We start from the raw sequence: 19583 nt of genomic DNA on the forward strand, positions 1-19583 counted from the left end.
TCAAACTCTCTTAGCCATATAATAATATAATAATACAATTCCAAAGTGCGGGAAGTTTGAATCCACTGCATTTCTGGAGCTGCTTTTTTCACTCCTACAACCAAGTGCCAAGAGGGAAAAACAATGCTGCTTGGCTGGCAGGGAGAGAGCAAAGGGGTGGGCATGATCTGCCCCCTGTACATTAACCCCTCCCTCCTAGTTGCCTCAAATGGGATTGGGAGCAAGTTACCATTGGTGGCACCCTGATACAACCCAGTGTTTTGGAAAAGAAATGGGGGAAAACTCAATCTTGAAAGAACCAGGTTAAGGGGGATTTGCATCACCCCCCCCCCTTGAATTCAGGTCGGGAAAAACCAGCGCAAGTGTGAATGACTCCCTTTTAAACCGGTTTATTATATAATGTGAACAGGCCCTAAGAATTAGCACATCTATAGCCAGGAGGCAGACTTCTCTGCAGGACAACTACAATAGCCTTCCCCAACCTAGTACTCTCTTACACATCCTATTAGTTCTAGGCAGCATGGCCAGGGATAATGGGAACTGTAGGTCAAAACTTTGTTGCGGGAGGGGATGAGGAAGGCTGTGGTATGAACTAGCTGGGCCATCAGTGTGACCTCCTTAGTAATGATTGCAGTTGTGTTTTTAGACCTTTGTTACTTTTCAGCAATTTATTTTCCAGCTATTTAGTTCTGGACCTGATGAGAGTGAACTAATCACTGGAAGAGGATTCCCCTATCGTTTGGAAGACTTTGAACCATATCCCTGTATGGCTCCATGGGGAGCTAGCCAAAGGCAGAAGCGCTCGGTGAGAGTAGCCCCTTGGTATCAGTCTGAGGCTGATGTTTATAGTTTGTTGAAGGTGAGTACCTCCTGCTCCTGAGCCTGGCTTGCATAGAACTTTCTCCTTCTTTTGCACTTTTTGTTGTCATCTTTTGTTTTTTTGCATTGTTGTTGTTCTTGTTGTGTGTCAAGTCATTTCTGATTCATGGCGACCCTAAGGAAAACCTATCATGGGGTTTTCTTGGCAAGTTTGGAGGTTTGCCAGTGCCTTCCACTGACATTGAAAGAGAGTGTCCTGCCCAAGGTCACCCAGTGAGTTTAATGGCAGAGCTGGGAATCAAACCCTGGCTTCAATCCAGAATTCTTCTGACAATTCTTCTGACAGCCAATCAATTAGGCTCAATAGTGCAAATCTATTTTTACACTATCATTAAATTCTATGGGAACATTCTTCAGGTTGTATTTTGGCACAATATTTTGATTGCTTTAGTATTGTTCTTTAACTTTAACTAATGTTTGATGTCAGCAGTTCATGGTCTGTGCTACAATTTGTTCCTAGTCTTGTTTTTGCAGAGAGACTAGAGTTTCTCCATTTTTTGCTTCAGATTATGTAATCTATTTGATTTCTATATTGACCATTAGGTGTTGTATACAGTCTCCTCTTTGATAACTTGGAAAATGTGTTTCCACATTTTTGTGGCCTCACAATCTGTCTTTCAGGCCATAACTAGGCCTGAAACCCTATTCTGTCCTCTGCTCCATTATCCTCAGGTTGAGCACCCTTTGCCTTTTCTGAGAAGACTGGGGCAAAGAAGGTGTTGTGCAATTCTGCCTTTTCTCTCTCCCCTGTTAGCATTTTGCCATCTTCTCCACACAGTGGCCCTACCGTTTCCTTCTTCTTCCTTTTGCTGTGGACATATCCAAAAAAGCCCTTTTTATTGTTTTTAACCACTGTAGCAAGCCTGAGTTCATTCTGTGCTTTAGCTTTTCTGACTTTACCCCTACACATGCCTGCTATTTCTTTGAATTCCTTTTTCGTGATTTCCTCCTTGTTCCATTTCTTATACACGTTCCCTTTAAATTTTAGCTCAGTTGAAAGTTCCTTAGTCATCCATCCTGGTTTCTTGAGACACCTCCCGTTTTTCTTTCTCACTGAACTGTTTGAAATTGCGCCTTCAGTATCTCCCTTTTTAAAAACTCCTATCTGTCCTGAACTCCCTTATCTTTTAGTATTTCTGACCACGGGATCACCCTCAATGCTTCTCTAAGTTTACTGAAATCCACTCTCCTAAAGTGTAGAATGTGTGTCTGACTATGCCTGCCTTCTCCTTTCCATTGTATAACAAACTCTAGGAATGCATGATCACTTCCACCTAAGGATCCCACCACTTGCACTTCATTAACCAAGTCATCCTTGTTGGTTAGGATCAGATCTAAAATAGCTGACTTCCTTGTTGCCTCTTCCACCTTTTGGACAATGAAATTATCTTTGAGGCAAATGAGGAATTTACTAGACCTTGAAGATTTTGCTGAGTTTGACTTCCAGCAAATATCAGGATAGTTGAAGTCCCCCATCACTACTACATCTCTCTTTTCTGACTGTGTTGTCATCTGTTCTAGAAAGATATCATCCATTTCCTCCATCTGACTGGGGGGTCTGTAGTAGACTCCCACCATAACGTCCTTGTTGTTTCGCTCCCCTTTAATTTTTATCCAGATGCTCTCCACTTGGCTTTCATGATTGGTGTCCTGGATCTCTTCACTGGTGTAAAGGTGTCTGGCATATAGTGCTATTCCTCCTTCTTTCCTGTTTGGTCTATTTATCTTAAAAAGGTTATACCCCTCTATTTCCACATTCCAATTATGAGACTCATCCCACCAGATTTCAGTGATGCCTATTATATCATATTTGCTTTGTTGTACTAGGAGTTGAAGTTCATCTTGCTTATTTCCCATGCTTTGTGCATTAGTGTAGAGACATCGCAGACCATGGGTCCCCTTTACTTGCTGCATGTGCAAGTTTTTTTTGCCTCCCAGTGTTGGGTCCTTGCACTTTTTTTCTTGTTTCCTCTATATCCGTTTGACTATTTTCGCCATCCCTTTCGCCTTCCTTAATATTGTCTCCCTCCCCCATGAAACTCAGTTTAAAGCCCTCCTGATCAAGTTCTTGAGACTGTTGGCAAAAACATTTCTTCCAACTGGTGTGAGATGCAACCCATCCATTGCAAGAAGTCCCTCCTCATGGAACTGCAGCCCATGATTGAAGAATCCAAATCATTCTTGGTGGCACCATCTGCAGAGCCAGTTGTTCACATCCGCTATTTTCCTCTCCCTTCTTGGACCATGCCCTTCAACTGGCAGAAGAGATGAGATGACAACCTGTGCATCCATTCCTTTCAGCTTCCTACCAAGCGCCTCGTAATCCCTTTTGATGTTCTGAAGGCTGTGTCTTGCAATATCATTGGTTCCCACGTGGACCAAAAGGAAGGGGTATTGGTCAGTAGGCTTGACCAGTCTTGTCAGCCTCTCTGTCACATCACGGATCTTTGCCCTGGGGAGACAACACACCTCTCAAGACATCTTGTCAGGCCTACAAATCACTGCTTCTGTACCCCTCAGCAAGGAGTCCCCCACTATGACCACACGCCTCCTCCGAGGCTTAGCAGCGACTGTTCCCTCTGGTGGGACTCTCAGGCTCCCTTGCTCTGTCCCTGAAGTCTGTCCATGCTGCTCTTCCTCGTCCTCCTTGATAAGGGAAAGAGCTTCAAATTGATTTTCTAGCTGCAAGCTCCCAGAACAATCCCTTCTTGGCCTACTTCTCTGTGTGACATTCCTCCAGCTGTCTTCCTCCTGTGTATGGGAAGTGACCTCCTCTATCCCAGCAACTTCCTCTGTGTGGTACTCGTCCAAGATCCTTCGTTCCATTCTGTCCAGGAAATCCTCTTGCTTCCTAATATGCTGAAGTGTAGCTACTCTGAACTCCAGCTGCTGTACTTTCTCCTCCAAGAGTGCTACCAACTTGCACTTGGGGCATGTGAAGTTCTCCACTTCTGTAGGCAAGAAGACAAACATCCCACAAGTGTTGCATGTGACTGCAGTGGTTCCGTCAGTGTCCATACTGAAAAGTATTAGGAAATTACTGGAACAGGACTGTGGGCTTCCTCCTAAAAAAACCCCCACTCAAAATGGCTGCCCAGCTACCTCTCTCCTCTTCCTTTCTGTAGCAGGAACTACAGAACTAAGTTGTGAATTATGATATTGAATTTTAAATGTAGACTGTTTTAAAATGTGTTTGTCTTATTTGTTGTTTTAAACTGTTGCATGTTTTAATTACTGGTAATGTCTTTTAACTTATGTTGTTAATTTGTCCTTCCCCACCTTGATCCACGGGGAGAGGCAGTAAGAAATAAGTATTATTGTTGCCGTTGCTGTTGTTTGTTGCTGCTGTTGTTGTTGCTATTATTATTATTATTATTATTATTATTATTATTATTATTATTTCATTAACGTCACCTGGTGCTGCTGGGCCTGGCTTGATGATTCTACTTCTTCCTCTTCTACTCCTTGGATTCCTCTACAGCTCCTGAGACTGAAAGTTTTAACCAACACACAAGTTAAAAAGCCTGTTTCCTGTGATCTACCACAAAGAGAGGTATCACCTTTCAGAGGTACTGGGCAAAAAGGTGAGTTCCAGTCAGGTCTGCAGGATGAGCCCAACTGTGTATCCCTCCAGCAGGGACAAATGGGGGGGGGCATGGGGGTGGCATTTCTCAGTTGTGATGCTCCAATTGTGGAATGCCTTCTCCTTGCAGCTCTGGCTGACCCCAATTTTGGTTTATTTCTGGTGCCAAGCCAAAATATGGATTTTTGTTAAAGCTTTTGGGGACTAATGTACCATATATACTTGACTATAAGTCAAACTCATGTATAAATGGAGGGCAGGTTTTGGGGCCAAAATGATGGGTTTTTGATATGACCTGTGGATATGTCGAGTATAAAACTTAGGGCCATGTAATAAAGGAAGAAGCAAAGGAAAACAATGCCAATGATCTTAGAAAATTCCAGCAGGCATAGCTGTTTGTGCTCACATTAAAGGCTGGATGGATGAGTTGTGTCAGTGCTTCCAGGACAGATTATACTCTTGCTTTTCAAGAGGGGATGGTTTCTTTTTTCAAATAAGAGTTAAAATACAGTACTAACATTGACCTGTGGATAAGTCGACTCAGGTTTCTGGGGTCATTTTTTACTAACATTTCTAGACTTATACATTAGTATATATAGTACTTTGAAATGTACACATACATGGTTTTTAAACTGATGTAGCTTTTAAACTTGTTTGAGCTGTTGTCTTGTTTAGTGTATTTTTAATCTTGTTTAATTGATTTATGGTTTTAATCTGGAAGTATTGTAAATAGTTTATTGTACATGAGATCTCACCAGAAAAAGCAGGATATAAATATCTTAATCAATCAATCAATCTAGGAATGGTGAAAGCAGTCATTATTATGCTTTTTGTCCATTTACTTATTTATATATTTTTATTTACTTTGTTTATATGCCACCTTTCTCCCAGGCCAGGACCCAAGGCGGCTTCCATAACACATTAAAAACGTTTCCAAAAGGTTCAAGACAAACTTTAAAAACACCACATTAAAACACTATAAAACTGACTATAAAAACATAAAAAATAAAGATAAAACATACATACAACACATACAAGATAAGATAAAACATACATGTGCATTAAAAACTTTCTGTGTTTAAGCATTAAAAAGTTTGCTTAAACAGGAATGTTTAAATTAATAGTCTTTTTGTGGCATGTGAAATGTTTGGTGCTATTAATTTTACATCTATTCAGATGTAAGGATGGACTCTTCTTTACATCTTTTTTTATATTTTAAAGAAGTTCATTTCCCAAGCCCTAATTCTTCCATTTGTTTCTGGAGGATCAAATTAGGCTAATGCTTGCTGAAGTCTGTAAATAGGACCACATCCAATAAAAGCAGAAGAGAACAGTTGGTGTCTCACTAATACATTTTCTTGGGGCTAAATCTTACTTTAATCTTACCTGGAATAAATAGGTGACTATTCCAGGTAATTCCAGGTAAGATTAATGTTAGATTTAGCCCCAAAGAAAATAGATACCTCACTAATTTTAGTAGCTCTTCTGTAGGTGGAACTAATGTTGAGTTATTTTCCCTAGCATTAACAATCTTTATTTCTCATGATGTCTGTCTCCTGTCAGGAAGACATTCTGTCATTTGAGTCAGCAGTTCGATTGCTGATTGTTAATTTTTGATGAGTCTGTTGCCAGATTATCATGAGGCTCTGAAATGGGCCATATTTTTTAGGATTCATTTTTAATAATAAACTTAACATTTTTGCTCCTTTCTCTGTTCCACTTAGGTGCCTCACATCATGAATCTAATGTTGTAGAAAAAGATTCCCAGGCTTTTGATTCTACAGAAAAGAAGAAAGACAAGAAAGACAAACCTAGGACACGCTTTCCAGAAACCTGGATCTGGGATTTAGTACCTGTCAGGTTAGTGCATCTCAGATTTTGCTGGGAGATTAAAAACAGATTGTAATGGTTATGGTGTCATCTTCTTGTGGCCTGCTATATTGGGAGAAAATTGGGATATGAATGAAATCAAATGAAACATCTGTTTTGGGTGTCATTGGCAAGGTGTTTTAATCTTTGCCAGTACAAAGATTAAAAAGAAGTGCAAACTCTTGTTCAGTTTAAGGAACAGGCAGAATTGTTTCCCACAAATATTGTCTGGACATGGCTAGATACCAGTGTTTATTGACTGTCCCTATCATGTTTCAGAGAACATGCTGGGTTATACATAGGAAACTCAGAAGAATAAATGTCTGGTGTTACTCCATTTTTGTCTCTGTCCCTTTATTGGGGCACTTATTCAACTAGTGTGGTTTGGTCATTTAACCTCCAATTGGAGGTTTAAGTAAGAAAGAGTCAGACATCCCTTGTGCTAAATTCATTAGTGAAAGTATCCCAAAGTGCTGTCCATATACTCTGGATAGTTATTGTTCACCCTTTTCATTTTCTTTCCACTAGGAGTTCTTGTATGGCTAAATCTGACAAGCCTTTAAGCACCCAAACTACAGAGAGAGGAGTGGTGGTTTCCCAGTTCTAAGCAGTCTCTTAGCAGTTAGATTTGGACATATTTCCTAGACTTACATCCATTTTCCTTTGCCCCACTCCTTCTTTCCTGTTCCCTTTGTTAGGCTGTTATGTAGTTATCATGTGTTAATTTTTCACGGGAAGAAAACCCAAGAGACATGTCAACTCAGGTTCACACTGTACAATGTGATCACACTGAGTAAAGTAGTCTATGATATTTTTCTTTGGCAACATAAATAAGCTTGAAGATCTCTGTGGAGACTAGAATTCTAGAAATGAGGGGTTCCATTTTGGCCTCCAAGTCGTCCCTGCGCTGTGTAAATTTACAGCGCTATATAAATAAAGGTGAATAATAATAATAATAATAATAATAATAATAATAATAATTTATGCAAGATTTATTCAAAGAGGTTTTTTCTTTGCCTTCTTCTGAGGCTGAGTGAGTATGACTTGCCAAAGATCACTCAGCAGTTTTCCATGACCAAGAGGAGAGCTGAACCCTGGTCTCCCACAGTCGGAGACCCAATGCTCCAACCATTATACGACACTGCCGCTCTGGCCCACATGTTAAGAATATTTTATTCAGAATTAAACTCCACTCATCTTATCTCCAATATCAGTTGGGTGGTCTTCGGTGTTAGTCTCTCATATACTATGTCTAGAGCCTGGGGTTTCCTTGGATATGTAACTCCAATAACTTTTCAAAAATTGGTCTGCAATTTTATGTAGGGTGCTTCAAGAGGAATGTCACCTAATGCTAGAAGGAACTGTAGTGTTATTCCATATTTCCCACCTTAGCTGATCTTTTTGTGACAAGAAAAAAGACAAGAAGTAGTGAGGAATGTCTGAAGCTTACAAATTATATAACACAATGAATGCACCCCCCATAAAATGTATTATTTGAGGCAGACCCTTTGTACAATAGAAGCTTCCTGTGGAAGCATCTGGAATTATGAACACCCCTATTTCTGTTTTCTAGTGAAGAAGGGAAAGCAACCCACCCCCTCACTGTTCCAGACACCATCACAGAGTGGAACGCTCATGCTTTCTGTGTGGCGGACATTGGCTTTGGACTCTCCCAACAAGCTACACTCAGAGTCTTCCAGCCCTTCTTTGTTGATCCCATATTACCATATTCTGTGGTCCGTGGAGAGACTTTTGAACTAAAGGCCATTGTTTTCAATTACCTCAAGGACTGCATCCAGGTGAGTGCACATTTTAGACAAAAATCCTTCTCTTACATATAAACCCAGAAAGCCAGGCTAGAGAAAAATTTGTGATCCTCTTTGGATGAAATGGAGATGGAGGCCCAGCAACTTGAACATCAAGTGTCCTGTTCTTCCTATGTTTGCACTTCTAAGATGGAATAATGCCAAATTTCAGTGTTTGAGGGCATGACATGAGAAATGAGATTAGTGTGGCCACTAGTGGGAGCTGTTGTGCAGATAATTTACAGCTCCAGTGGCAGCTAATGTGTCAGCATTCAAACAGTGCATCATCGGAATGTTGATGCAACTGTCAACTGTCAGTTCTCATCTGTCACTGAGGGAGAGTGAGACAGTTGGTGCCTCAGAGTGGGCTGTGTCTGTTACTGAGAGGCAGTGAGATGGTTGTGTGTTAATGTGCCTGCCTCAGAGGTTGTGTTATTGTTGGTTGGTGTAATAGTGTGTATTAGAGACGGATGTCCAATACACTGTGTATATCTAAGTTGTAAATACTGCAAAGGAAAATTAAAGCCCTCGTTTAGAGTGAAGCCTTGTAAGAGTCATTATTAGTTGGAGACATCTTCACAGATTCCTTCTTCTTGGCGTCCTGTCGACGTGGTTGAACTCTGCAGGTGGTCGTGGTGGACACTGCGCATCATTTCCATAGGTCCCAACAAGGGTTATGGGCGCAGCACACAGGCCACAACAAGTTTGCCTAGTTTGCATTGGAGGAAGGAGCAGAAATGCAGCTTTTAGATGTGCCACAAGGATATAAAGGGCAAGACAGCCCCATCTTTGCAAAATCAGATGATGTTCAGAAGAGCATAGAACACTTTAGGAAGCCACCTTGTCTAATCCCTTGCCCAGGTATATGACATCAGTCTACTGGCCCCACTCCTTTTCCTCACAGATTACTTCACAGAATCTAGGCCAGAGTGTGTCACAAGAAATGGATAAAACAAGTACACAGCATACTCCCAGAGCAATAGGGTTTGTGAGAGGAATTTGTGTGGAAAAAACCAAACTGCCCACTTCCAAAACAAATTCCCCCAGAGGATTATTTCTAGTCTAACTTGGGGAGAAATTCCTTTCTGCCCAAATATGTTTTTCAGAACAAATGGAAAGCCTTCCTGCTCAATTTTTTACTAAACTCAGGTAAAATGTTATCCAGCCTCCTGTCTCTATGGGGAGGGGCACCCACCTTATGGTGAAGGGGCCTGACACATACAAGATCAGTTCTCTTGAATGGTTACCACTTGCCCAGACCACCAACTCATTTGTCTTCCCTTTTTGCCTTGTCCAGTTGACAGTAAACCTGCTAGAGACGCAAGAAGCGGAGGTGAAGCCATGCCCAGCCTGCCAGTTTACCACCTGCCTCTGCGCTGATGAGGCCAAAACCTTCTCCTGGAACGTGACAGCTACCCAGCTGGGTGAGGCTGGAGGCTGGGAGTGGGAAGGGCACAGGGAACCCGGAGTCCTAGGGCTTCACAGTGTATGTCCTGGTTTTCCCTAAAGACTTCTCCATGTGTGGTAAGGTTATTGACAATGATAGTATGGGTGAGTTTCTTGCCAGCCAAAGCCGTAAGTTTGAGCTATTGCTCACGCCAGTGGGTTTGCACTGCAGATTTGGGGCTGGTACAGGCACATGTGTGCATGTGTTGTGGTCCATATCCATTCCAGAAGCACCCCTCCCTCTGTGCTCTGACCTGGGTCTGTCCCATGAGTCCTGTAAAAATGAACAGCATTGGCCTTCCTTGATAATTTCACACACATTGCCAAGAGTGATGCCAGAGGGATTCTACCAGACATAAGTGGCGATTCACACTCACATCAGACCTCTGGCTGAAAGCCTGGCCTTTAGTGATTTCTACTATTCTATCTTCTGGTAGGGCGTGTCAACTTCTCCATTACTGCTGAGACTGAGGAGACCCAAGAACTGTGTGGCAACCGGATCTCTGTGACACCTACGCAAGGACGGTCAGACACAGTGATAAAATCCGTGCTTGTCAAGGTCAGTGAGGTCACCAGCATCTGAATCAAAGTATGCTCAAGGCCGTCAGGTGCTAGTAAGTGCTTCCAAAGTGTGGGATGAGGATCTCCGAGGAAGGGCTTGTATCTCCAATGTGTTTCAGTGCCTGAAGCCTGGGATGGAGAGTTCCATGGCATTTGTCCCTGTGTTTCTGGAACTAAGGCCAGATCAGCCAGGGAGAGAGATCCTCGTCTTTCACTGAAATAGAACTATGTTCTGTCAAAAGGCCTGACTGGCATTGAGAGACATATGTAAGGAGGAGGGCTGAGAATCAGAGGGAAATTCACCTGAGAGAGCAGCCTCAGAAGAACTCATGGCTCCCTTTTCTTCTCATAGGCAGAAGGTGTCCCTGAAGAAAAGACCTACAATGCATTCCTGTGTAGTTCAGGTATGTCTGGATGGCATCCCTTTCTTAGGTCATGTGTGGTCTGGCTGTATCTCTGTTCAGCAAGGCTTTCCCCAGGTTCCTAAGGAATACAGCTCAGAAAGAACATGGTGTCTTTCTTGTTGGACTGAGGTGTCTGTCTTCTCCAGGGCACTTAGCATGCATGAGGCACAAATCTGCTGAGGGAAAGAGATGCAGTCGAGCAAGTTATGCCCCACTGGGGCAGCTCTCTCAACGTTATTGCTTCCTCTTGACACCATGAGATAACTGTACTGTCCTCCTTGACAGGAAAATAAATAAAGGTGGATTCCCCTAAGCATTTGGGAAAAGCATTATACAGTTGTGTTGCTGCCTCTTGGTTCAAACACAGTATGATACTAGTTTTGGGACTTTATTTTCCTGCAGGAGATCCAGTTGTGCAAGAAGTATCCCTGCAGCTGCCTGAAGATGTCGTGAAGGATTCTGGCCGAGCCACTGTCTCTGTCATTGGTGAGGGAAAAATGTGCATTCTTTGCCATATCTAAAAACACCCTGAAAAGGCTAATTAAAACATTGGCAACACTGTGTACAGCAGGAAAAGAGAGCATTCAGCAGTATCTTGTTATGGGGTGAGGGAAGATAGAGTGAGTCCTGGAGGCAGAACAGAGATGCTCAAAATACACAAGACTGTCTCTGTTTTTCCTCTGTGAAAGGGATAGGTGGATGAACAGATAAGCTAACATCACATTTGAACTCTCACATGTTATCATACTGTGGTGTAATAAGCATGTTTGTCTCTTATTGTTAATTTTATAATTATTGTTACAGATTGTTTTATTACTCCGGTCACTAAAAGAGGGGATTATTTGCAGAGTTTCCTCAAGAGTTGGGAAGAAGGATGTTGTGAAGTTGACTTAACATTTTCATCCTCCATTCTTTCTCCTTCAGGGGATATTTTGGGCCTGACAACACAAAATATAGGCCATCTCATTATGCTGCCCATTGGCTGTGGTGAACAAAACATGGTCAAGTTTGCGCCCAACATTTTTATACTTCAGTATTTGGAGAAGACCAACCGTGCAACCCCTGAGTTCAAAAAGAAAGCAACAGAATTCATGAAGAGTGGTGAGTAGTGTTTCCCCTTCTTCTTGGAATGCAGGGGTTCAGGTGTCCACTGACAAGAACTGAATGGCTAGGAAGAGGCTGCAAGAACATAACCGCCTGCTGAGGACCACAGGCTCACTGGAAGAGGAACAGGGGAGCTATTCTGTGCATAACTATGCATTCAAGGTGGCCTTGAGAATGCACTAGACATTGTGAAGCAAGAGTTGTGATTTTTACTGGTGGAATCTATTTAGGATTGCTCTGTTTATTAAGTATTGCTTTTGTTATTAGAAATTGGGATTAGACCTTTGAAATTGAGACACAGGCTGAAGGCAATACAGCTTTTCACATTTTCATAGATTTTCCATTGCAGTCATGTATACTGATTGCAAAGCTTACTGTAGAAGGTACAGCATTGTGTCTGTGAGGAAAGGAAACACTATTGCCTCATTTGAATAGAACCCCTATTTGTTTATCCCTCAAACAGAAATGTTGCAAAGGAATATGTTATATTGCACCATTTTTATTTCCCCCGGAAATCATTGATTTTTTAAAACACAAAACAAGATATGTGTGTGTTAAAAGTATGAACTACTGTTAAAAAAAGGCAGCTGCTACTGCTTGCCACTGATGCCTACCTAGGTGTGTGTGTATGTGTTGTGTGCCTTCAAGTTGTTTCCAACTTATGGCAACCCTACGGTGAACCTATCATGGGGTTTTCTTGGCCATATTTGTTTGCCATTGCCTTCCTCTGAGGCTGAGAGAGTGTGACTTGCCCAGGGTCACTGAGTAGGTTTCATTGCCAAGTGGGAATTGATCATGGTCTCCAGAGTCATAGGAGATTTTCACAGTGGCAAAAATGACGGGGGCATAGTGGGATGCTACCATCACTATTGCGCAATTGTGTGAAGATTATCAAATGACATTGTGCGACATCATGATAATCATATCATTATTTTGTGAATAAAGAGGAATTCTAGTGTCACATTCTATTCACAGGAAAGCCCCATGAAAAAAATGCGATGGGAGAATTCCTCTTTGAACTGCTGGACTTTATTAACTGACTTGAAGGCAAACAGCAGCAACAAGTGACCTTATCGTGGGTTTTTTTTTTTGGCAAGACTTGTTCAGAGGAGGTTTGTCGTTGCCTTCACAGAATCTCAGACTTACAGAGTTGGAAAAGACTACAAGGGCCATCAAATCCAACCCGCTGCCAGGCAGGAATACACAATCAAAGCATTTGCCCTGGTGGCACAGTGGTTAAAAACACCAGTACTGCAGCCACTCACTCACAAACCACAAGGTTGTGAGTTCAGTCCCAGCCAGGGCTCAGGGTCAACTCAGCCTTGCATCCTTCTGAGGTTGCTAAAATGAGTACCCAGCTTGTTGGAGGCAATTAGCTTACAGTTGTAAATGCCTTAAGAGACAGCTTAGTGTGGTATGAAGTGGCATATTATCCTACTAGAGAGGCCCCTTCCCCACCACCTCTCCCTTTGTGTCGTGTCTTTTTAGATTGTAAGCCTGAGGGCAGGGAACCGTCCAATTAAAAAGATTGTATGTACAGCGCTGTGTAAATTTACAGTGCTTTATAAATAAAGGTTAATAATAATAAATAATATATAAATGAAGCTGCTATTGCTATTACCCTGAGGCTGAGAGCATGCAACCTGTCCAATGTCACCCACTGGGTTTCATAGCCAAGCTGGGAACTGAATCCTGGTACCCAGAGTTGTAGTACATCGGGTTGATGGACAACTGCCAGGGAACCCTAAAAGTCTGAAACTTTCCATGTCCCATCCCCCCATTTTTTGGGGGGGGGGAATTAATTTCCCACTCCAAATAGGGCTTCAGGAAGTGCTATCCTGGGATATTTTGACCCCTGTGGTCTTGTTGCATCCTATTTTGAAAAGGCTCATATGGGCAAAATGAGAGGCCTAACTGGGTAGATAAAGATAAGGGACCACCAAAGAGGCTAGCACAATCTCTCCCAAAACTTTTGGAGGTTCCGTTGAGCAGTTAGTAGTAACAACCCCATCTGGGTGGGTCAGAAGGGGACTGGAGACCCTGGCAGGGCTGCAAAATGGGGGCCACACAATGCCTACAGGATGTGCTTAGGAGCCCTGGCGGCGCAGTGGTTAAGTGCCTGTACTGCAGCCGCTCACTCACAAACCATAAGGTTTCGAGTTCAATACCAGTGAAAGGGCTCAAGTTCGACTCAGGCTTGCATCCTTCCAAGGTCGCTAAAATGAGTACCCAGATTGTTGGGGGCAATTAGCTTACACTTTGTAAACCGCATAGGGAGTCCTTAAGTGCACTGATAAGCTGTATAGAAATGTACTTGCTATTGCTATTGCTTTGCCTTCCCCTGGGCTACAATTTTATACAGCTGTCTGTATTTATTATTTCACTGATCTGACTACGCTGGCCACTCTAGGATGTTTCTAACTGAACAATAAGGGATGAATCCAATAAAATGAAATAACACATTAAGTGAGTGTACAGATAAAAGTTGCTGGGATTACATCCCTCCTCATTTTCTGCAGGGTACCAGCGTGAGCTGCTCTACAAACATGATGATGGTTCCTACAGTGCTTTTGGGAAACGGGATACTGAGGGAAATACCTGGTGAGTAAGCAGATTCCCTACCCTGCAACATTTCATAGATAAAAACCAGGACCAAGCATCATCAGAGTGTGGTCCAGATGACTAAAGGTGTTAATAAGGACAGAGAAGCCAGGAGAATGCAGCAGTTTGCTTTTGTCTGAACTTACTTGGGAAGGCAAGATTCTGCCCCTTTCTAACTTCTTCCCTCTGCTGAGTTAATTGAGTGCAAACTATTTTGTAGCAACTGGAGTAAGCCAGGAAGAGAGCGGGATATGGGAGGAGGAGGAGAGAAAACCTAGGCCATATTTCCACTTAGAAATAAATCACTTTGCAATTCGAATCGATGGATCGATTCGGCAGTGGAGCATGGTTCACACTACATTTGCCCCAATGGCATTTTCTTGTTGCAAAATAAAATAAAATAACCCACTTGTGGTTCACATTGACGAATGAATCGATTCAAAATGGATCCTCTCCAGCTGGCTGAAGGGCAAATTTAAATCGATTCTGATCCATATCTGGTTCACACTTGCGTGGAATTGATTCATCCAAAAAAACACAGAAAAAATCAGCGTCTAAAACATGCAGGTTAAATGGGTCTGGTGCATGGCCTCCCTCTCAGAATTGCTTCAGTGATTTGGTTCAAGTGCTAACCATGGTCATTTAAACCGGTTCAAATCGATTTGCGCTCTGGTTTAAAAGGTAGTGGGAATGAGGCCCTAGATGAAAAATAAATGAGGTATGTCTGTGATTCTGAGTTGCATTTTCACCTCATTTGATTTTTTTAATCCTGCAGGCTGACAGCTTTTGTGGCTAAGACTTTTCACCAGGCAAAACCCTATATTTATGTGGATGAAAAGCACATTCATGATGCTGTTCACTGGCTGGGGCAGCACCAGCTTCCCAGTGGCTGCTTTCAAAGTGTGGGAAGAATCTTCAACAATGCCCTGAAGGTAAGGACATTGTGAATTAATGTGGACAAGGTAGAACAGCTCTGTTTCCTGTTAGACATTGTGGCATGATGTCATTTATGCAACTGGTTCTTGTGTAAAAGCTTTTAAAAAGCAAATGTGCGCATACCCCTGATCAAGACTGAGACCCTGGGGAGGAAGACAGACCAAGATCTTTAACTCTTTTTTTCTCCCCTACATGTCCCACCACATTTCTGATTCAAACCAGATCCCTGTTTCTGCTTTACTCTTTGGGAAGTAATTGTGGAGGGGCAAATGTTCATCTACAATACAGAGACTATTCTACAGTTTGTATGGAGGTTATTCTTATTTCATACATATTTGGTCAGATATCTTGCATCTTTTATTCACTCTTCATTAATAGAGTGTTTCTTAAAATGGCTCTTTCAAGATGGAAATGAACTCCTATGGATGGGAAGAGTTCACTGTAGAGCAGAATGGTACATAATTTTATATGGGTGAATCATTTCATTGTTTTTTAATGTGGGGGTAGTATATAATGTAAGATTACTGGCTGTATTCTGGTAATCAAGTGCTTTCTAAGATTAGTCTACAGTAGGAGTATTCATCAGCCCCAGAAAAACACACACTTGTTCATGGGCATACACACACAAGCGCCCAGAAGTGGCTGTGCACTCTTTTATTTGTTTTTGTTTTCTTTGTGGGGGAAAACAACCTGTAGGGATCCCATAACTTACTTGAAGGCAAAGTTTGTGCTTCAGGAAGAGCAGATCTTTAAATTTAAATTTATTCTTATTACTTTTTACCACTGGGAAAATATTTTTTGTTTTTGGCTGGAGAAGGCTTCTGGAAGATCGGGGAGCAGTATTAGTTGTCCATTCCATCGTACTTCTTTTAAATTGTTTTAGGATTTAACTATTTTAATTGTTATTGAATGCTATTATTATGTAATGGTGAGAGGGTCTAAGGGGACAGTGTAACATTATTATTGTTGTATTTGTAATTTTATTTTGTGTTGTACTGCCGCCTCGATCCACAGGGAAAGGCGGGAAATATAAATAAATCTTATTATTACAGGCAGCAGAATTCGCACACATCCTCTCCTTCACACACAACCTTCATAATATATCATGATTGACATAATGTAACATAACATAATATAAGAGCCTATACATACTGGCACTTTGTGCTGGCCTGTGGGTGGAATCACTGGATGCCATAACTCTGCCTCCATTGCTCCATTTTGGCGTGTGCCAGTCCACACGGCGTGCACCATCATGGCGCGACTCCACCATTGCATCCACATAATGTAACGTCGAAGAGGCGTCATAAAGCCGCGATGCTACAGCTGTGGCACCCCTTGGAGAGTGCAAAAGCAGCTGCTTTTTTGTGGCTCCTTTTTGCACTCCCCAAAGGCCAGATTGGTGCCACGAAATGAGGTTGCTACGGCCCTGATCTGGCCAATAAAGGCGCGGCTGCATGTCACCCCCTAGGGGCAATCTGTACAGCCTCATAACTCATCAAGGAAGCCACAGCCTTGAGTTTGCAAGATTTGAGCAAGACTCTTGGAGGGCTTTCAAAGGGTTGCCATAAGTCATCTTGATGGCAAATAACAACAGGTTTGCTAAGAAAGAAGGACAAGTTAGTTAATACAAGGCAATTGTTTGCCTGCAGAAATGGCCCCTGGGCACATTGTTTATTTGAGAATGCCTTCCAAACTGTGATGAATTGTGCTCTTGTGGCTTTATGTCCTATCTTTTCTTTTCATTTCCAGGGTGGTGTAGATGATGGTCTCTCACTGACTGCTTATGTTACTGCCTCACTGTTGGAACTCCACCTGGAGAAGAATGTAAGTCTGACTCTGGCTTTTCTGCCAAGTTTTGTGGTCTCCCAGAAGTCCTTTATTATTCCTGAAATCTAGTTTCCAGAAAGCCTTAATTCAGGGCAGAACTGTCAGCTGGACAATACAAAGGAGCGTGTGAGCAGGCATATGAAAGTTGAACTATAATCTCTCCTCTTGGCTTACAAACTCTAAGTCATTTATTCCATGTGGGCCAATATCCAAATTGTAATCATTTCCAGGTCCTGGAAATCTTTCCAGGCTTTCACAGTTTCAATTCTTGATGCACTGAGGATGACTGAGTCATAAGCTGACAGTATCAGTACAAGGCTGTATTCTTTGGTTGGCATGTGTTTTCTGGAGGACAGTACAGCCACATGTGGTCAAGTATATCTATTCTCCTCACCTTCATTAGAATTTCTGGCATTTGTTTTATTGATTTTATGTAACTTTATTGGTTGTAAAATTGGTCATATCCTGTCTTCAGAAATATAATAACTTAATAATAATTCACATCAAAAAGAAAGAAAAATACAGTGGTTGCAGTAGTGACAGATACTCTAGGAACAATTTCAAATGGACTGACAAAACATCTGAATCAAATTGCTATGAATAGTATCACAATAGCATAATTACCTTCAGTAGCATCTGGTAGACTGTGAAACTGATAATAATATAATAAATTGGCTTCAGTGATGCACTGGAGTTTGTGCAGTAATTACAATTTACCATTTGCAAAGAACTGCTAGAAACACAAACCTTAAAAAGATGTTTAAAATATGTAAGATATAAGCTAGGAGATACCTGTAAGAATCAGCAATGAGAGTCAGAAGTAAGAATGAGAGACACTCCACTAATAGATATTATTACCTGATAACTGACTGGTAACTAATGGATTAGCAACCTTTATTATTGTTGCTCCTGTCTTACAGGGTACCGTTGTAGATGATGCCTTGCTCTGCCTAAAGGGAAACTTGAGTTCTATGAATATCTTCACCAAGGCCTTGTCAGCTTATGTGTTCACATTGGCTGGCGACTTAGAAACACGGGAACAGCTCCTTAGAGAATTAGATGAAAAGACTGAAAAAAGAGGTAAAAGGAATTCTTTCACAGACTACATACTTTGTTCTTAGGCTGCTTGTTAGAGTAAGAAATAGCCTTTTCCACTCAGGACGATAGGATGATGGGTTGAATTCTGAATGCCTCACTGACTGCCTTTCTTCCAATGCACGTATTTATTTAATTTATATTGTACTTTTCTCTAGTGGGATCACTAGGGTTGATGTCACCCGGTGCAGTAACTCATGGTGTCACCCCCTCATTGACTTCCTCCCATATTACACCCAGACAGAATCCTTAGTAATGTTTTTTATATTAATTTACTCATAAATCGTAATTCCCATATATCACGGAATCTAATGGTAATTGTTGTGATATAAAATTAAAATGATCTTTAAATTACAATATCATATGCACAGAATAAATGTGATTACATATACATAGTTTCAGGTGATTAAAGTGAAAAATTTGGTAAAATGTGATGTTTTTAAAGAAAATGTTAAAAAAATAAATTTATTTTTTTAAATTTACCTTTAATTTTTTTAAAAAACCTGGGCGCTCTCCTTTCTCTTCCCACTACCCTCACCCCACTCACACCATCTATTTAGCATTTTAAAGAGATACAGACAAATGCTACAGACTATTTTCCCTTAAATACAGATGTTGGAGGAGCAGTGGTATCACCCTCCTTTAAGGTGACACGTGGTGTTTTTCTCCTGGCCTGGGGCCTGAGGTTGCTCACAATGTAAGTTAAAACCAATTACAGTTGGTTTTAACAATGTCACTGTTTAAAGATCAATCATATAAACAATCATGTTAAAAACATTAATTTAAAATAGGTAAAAAAAAGGCAGTTGAAACATAATAATAATGTTCTGCTTTTGTGGGTAGAGTGTAATAGGATACACATCACAATAACATGAGACGCATGACCCCCTCATGATAACTCAGCTGGACAACACTGTGCAGATGCATTGGTAGCAGAGAAGAATGTCTCAGAATATAGCTCCTATGCCCATGTTCAGTCAGAGCTCCCCCAAGTTTTCCACCTAATTCCGAAGTGAGAGGAGTCTTAGGCAGAAATTCACAGGGGAGAGCTATGGCAGCAGGCCAGCAGGGAAGAGGAAGAGCATCTTCTGCAAGGTGTCCAGCAACTCTGTGAATAAGATTATACTGGGTCAATTTGAGTCTGTGAATACTGAGGATATGGACAAGCTCCTTGGTAATGTGAAGAAGACAATATGCCCGCTCAGTCCTTGCCCTTTGTGGCTGGTTGTCCAAGGTGGAGATGCTATAATGATTTACAGTACCTAAAATGCATTATGAATGCATCTCTTCAGGAAGGCCAGTTTCCATCCTGCTTAAAGAAAGCGATAGTAAGGCTGCTCTGAAAAAGCCTTCCTTTGATCCTTTGGATACGAATAATTATAGATCAGTCTCACATCTTCCGTTTTTGAGCAAAGTGACTGAAAGGGCTGTTGCCCTTCAGCTCCAAGGAGTCTTGGACGAAACTGATTATCT

At 41.6% G+C, this 19583-nt stretch overlaps 1 protein-coding gene across 11 annotated transcripts in view; it reads left to right on the forward strand.

The window, feature by feature from the left end:
* The window catches only part of LOC149323528 (alpha-2-macroglobulin-like protein 1), an 83403-nt gene that overhangs the window by 50530 nt on the left and 13290 nt on the right, over window positions 1-19583 (forward strand). For all 11 annotated transcript variants that reach the window (XR_016276899.1, XR_016276893.1, XR_016276857.1 and 8 more), the window contains 13 exons: window positions 680-859; window positions 4361-4463; window positions 6187-6322; window positions 7905-8130; window positions 9434-9560; window positions 10020-10141; window positions 10496-10547; window positions 10950-11033; window positions 11472-11648; window positions 14171-14252; window positions 15028-15184; window positions 16938-17012; window positions 17936-18095. Coding sequence is in view for 8 of the 11 variants with exons in the window: in XM_089489146.1 (XP_089345272.1) it covers window positions 680-859; window positions 4361-4463; window positions 6187-6322; window positions 7905-8130; window positions 9434-9560; window positions 10020-10141; window positions 10496-10547; window positions 10950-11033; window positions 11472-11648; window positions 14171-14252; window positions 15028-15184; window positions 16938-17012; window positions 17936-18095 (1681 nt within the window). In the remaining 3 variants the exon portion in view is untranslated. The remainder of the gene's footprint in view (window positions 1-679; window positions 860-4360; window positions 4464-6186; window positions 6323-7904; window positions 8131-9433; window positions 9561-10019; window positions 10142-10495; window positions 10548-10949; window positions 11034-11471; window positions 11649-14170; window positions 14253-15027; window positions 15185-16937; window positions 17013-17935; window positions 18096-19583) is intronic.

This window comes from Sceloporus occidentalis, unplaced genomic scaffold (genome assembly GCF_023333645.1).
Source record: "Sceloporus occidentalis isolate IW3139 unplaced genomic scaffold, rSceOcc1.0.p SCAF_1, whole genome shotgun sequence".
NCBI lineage: Eukaryota > Metazoa > Chordata > Lepidosauria > Squamata > Phrynosomatidae > Sceloporus > Sceloporus occidentalis.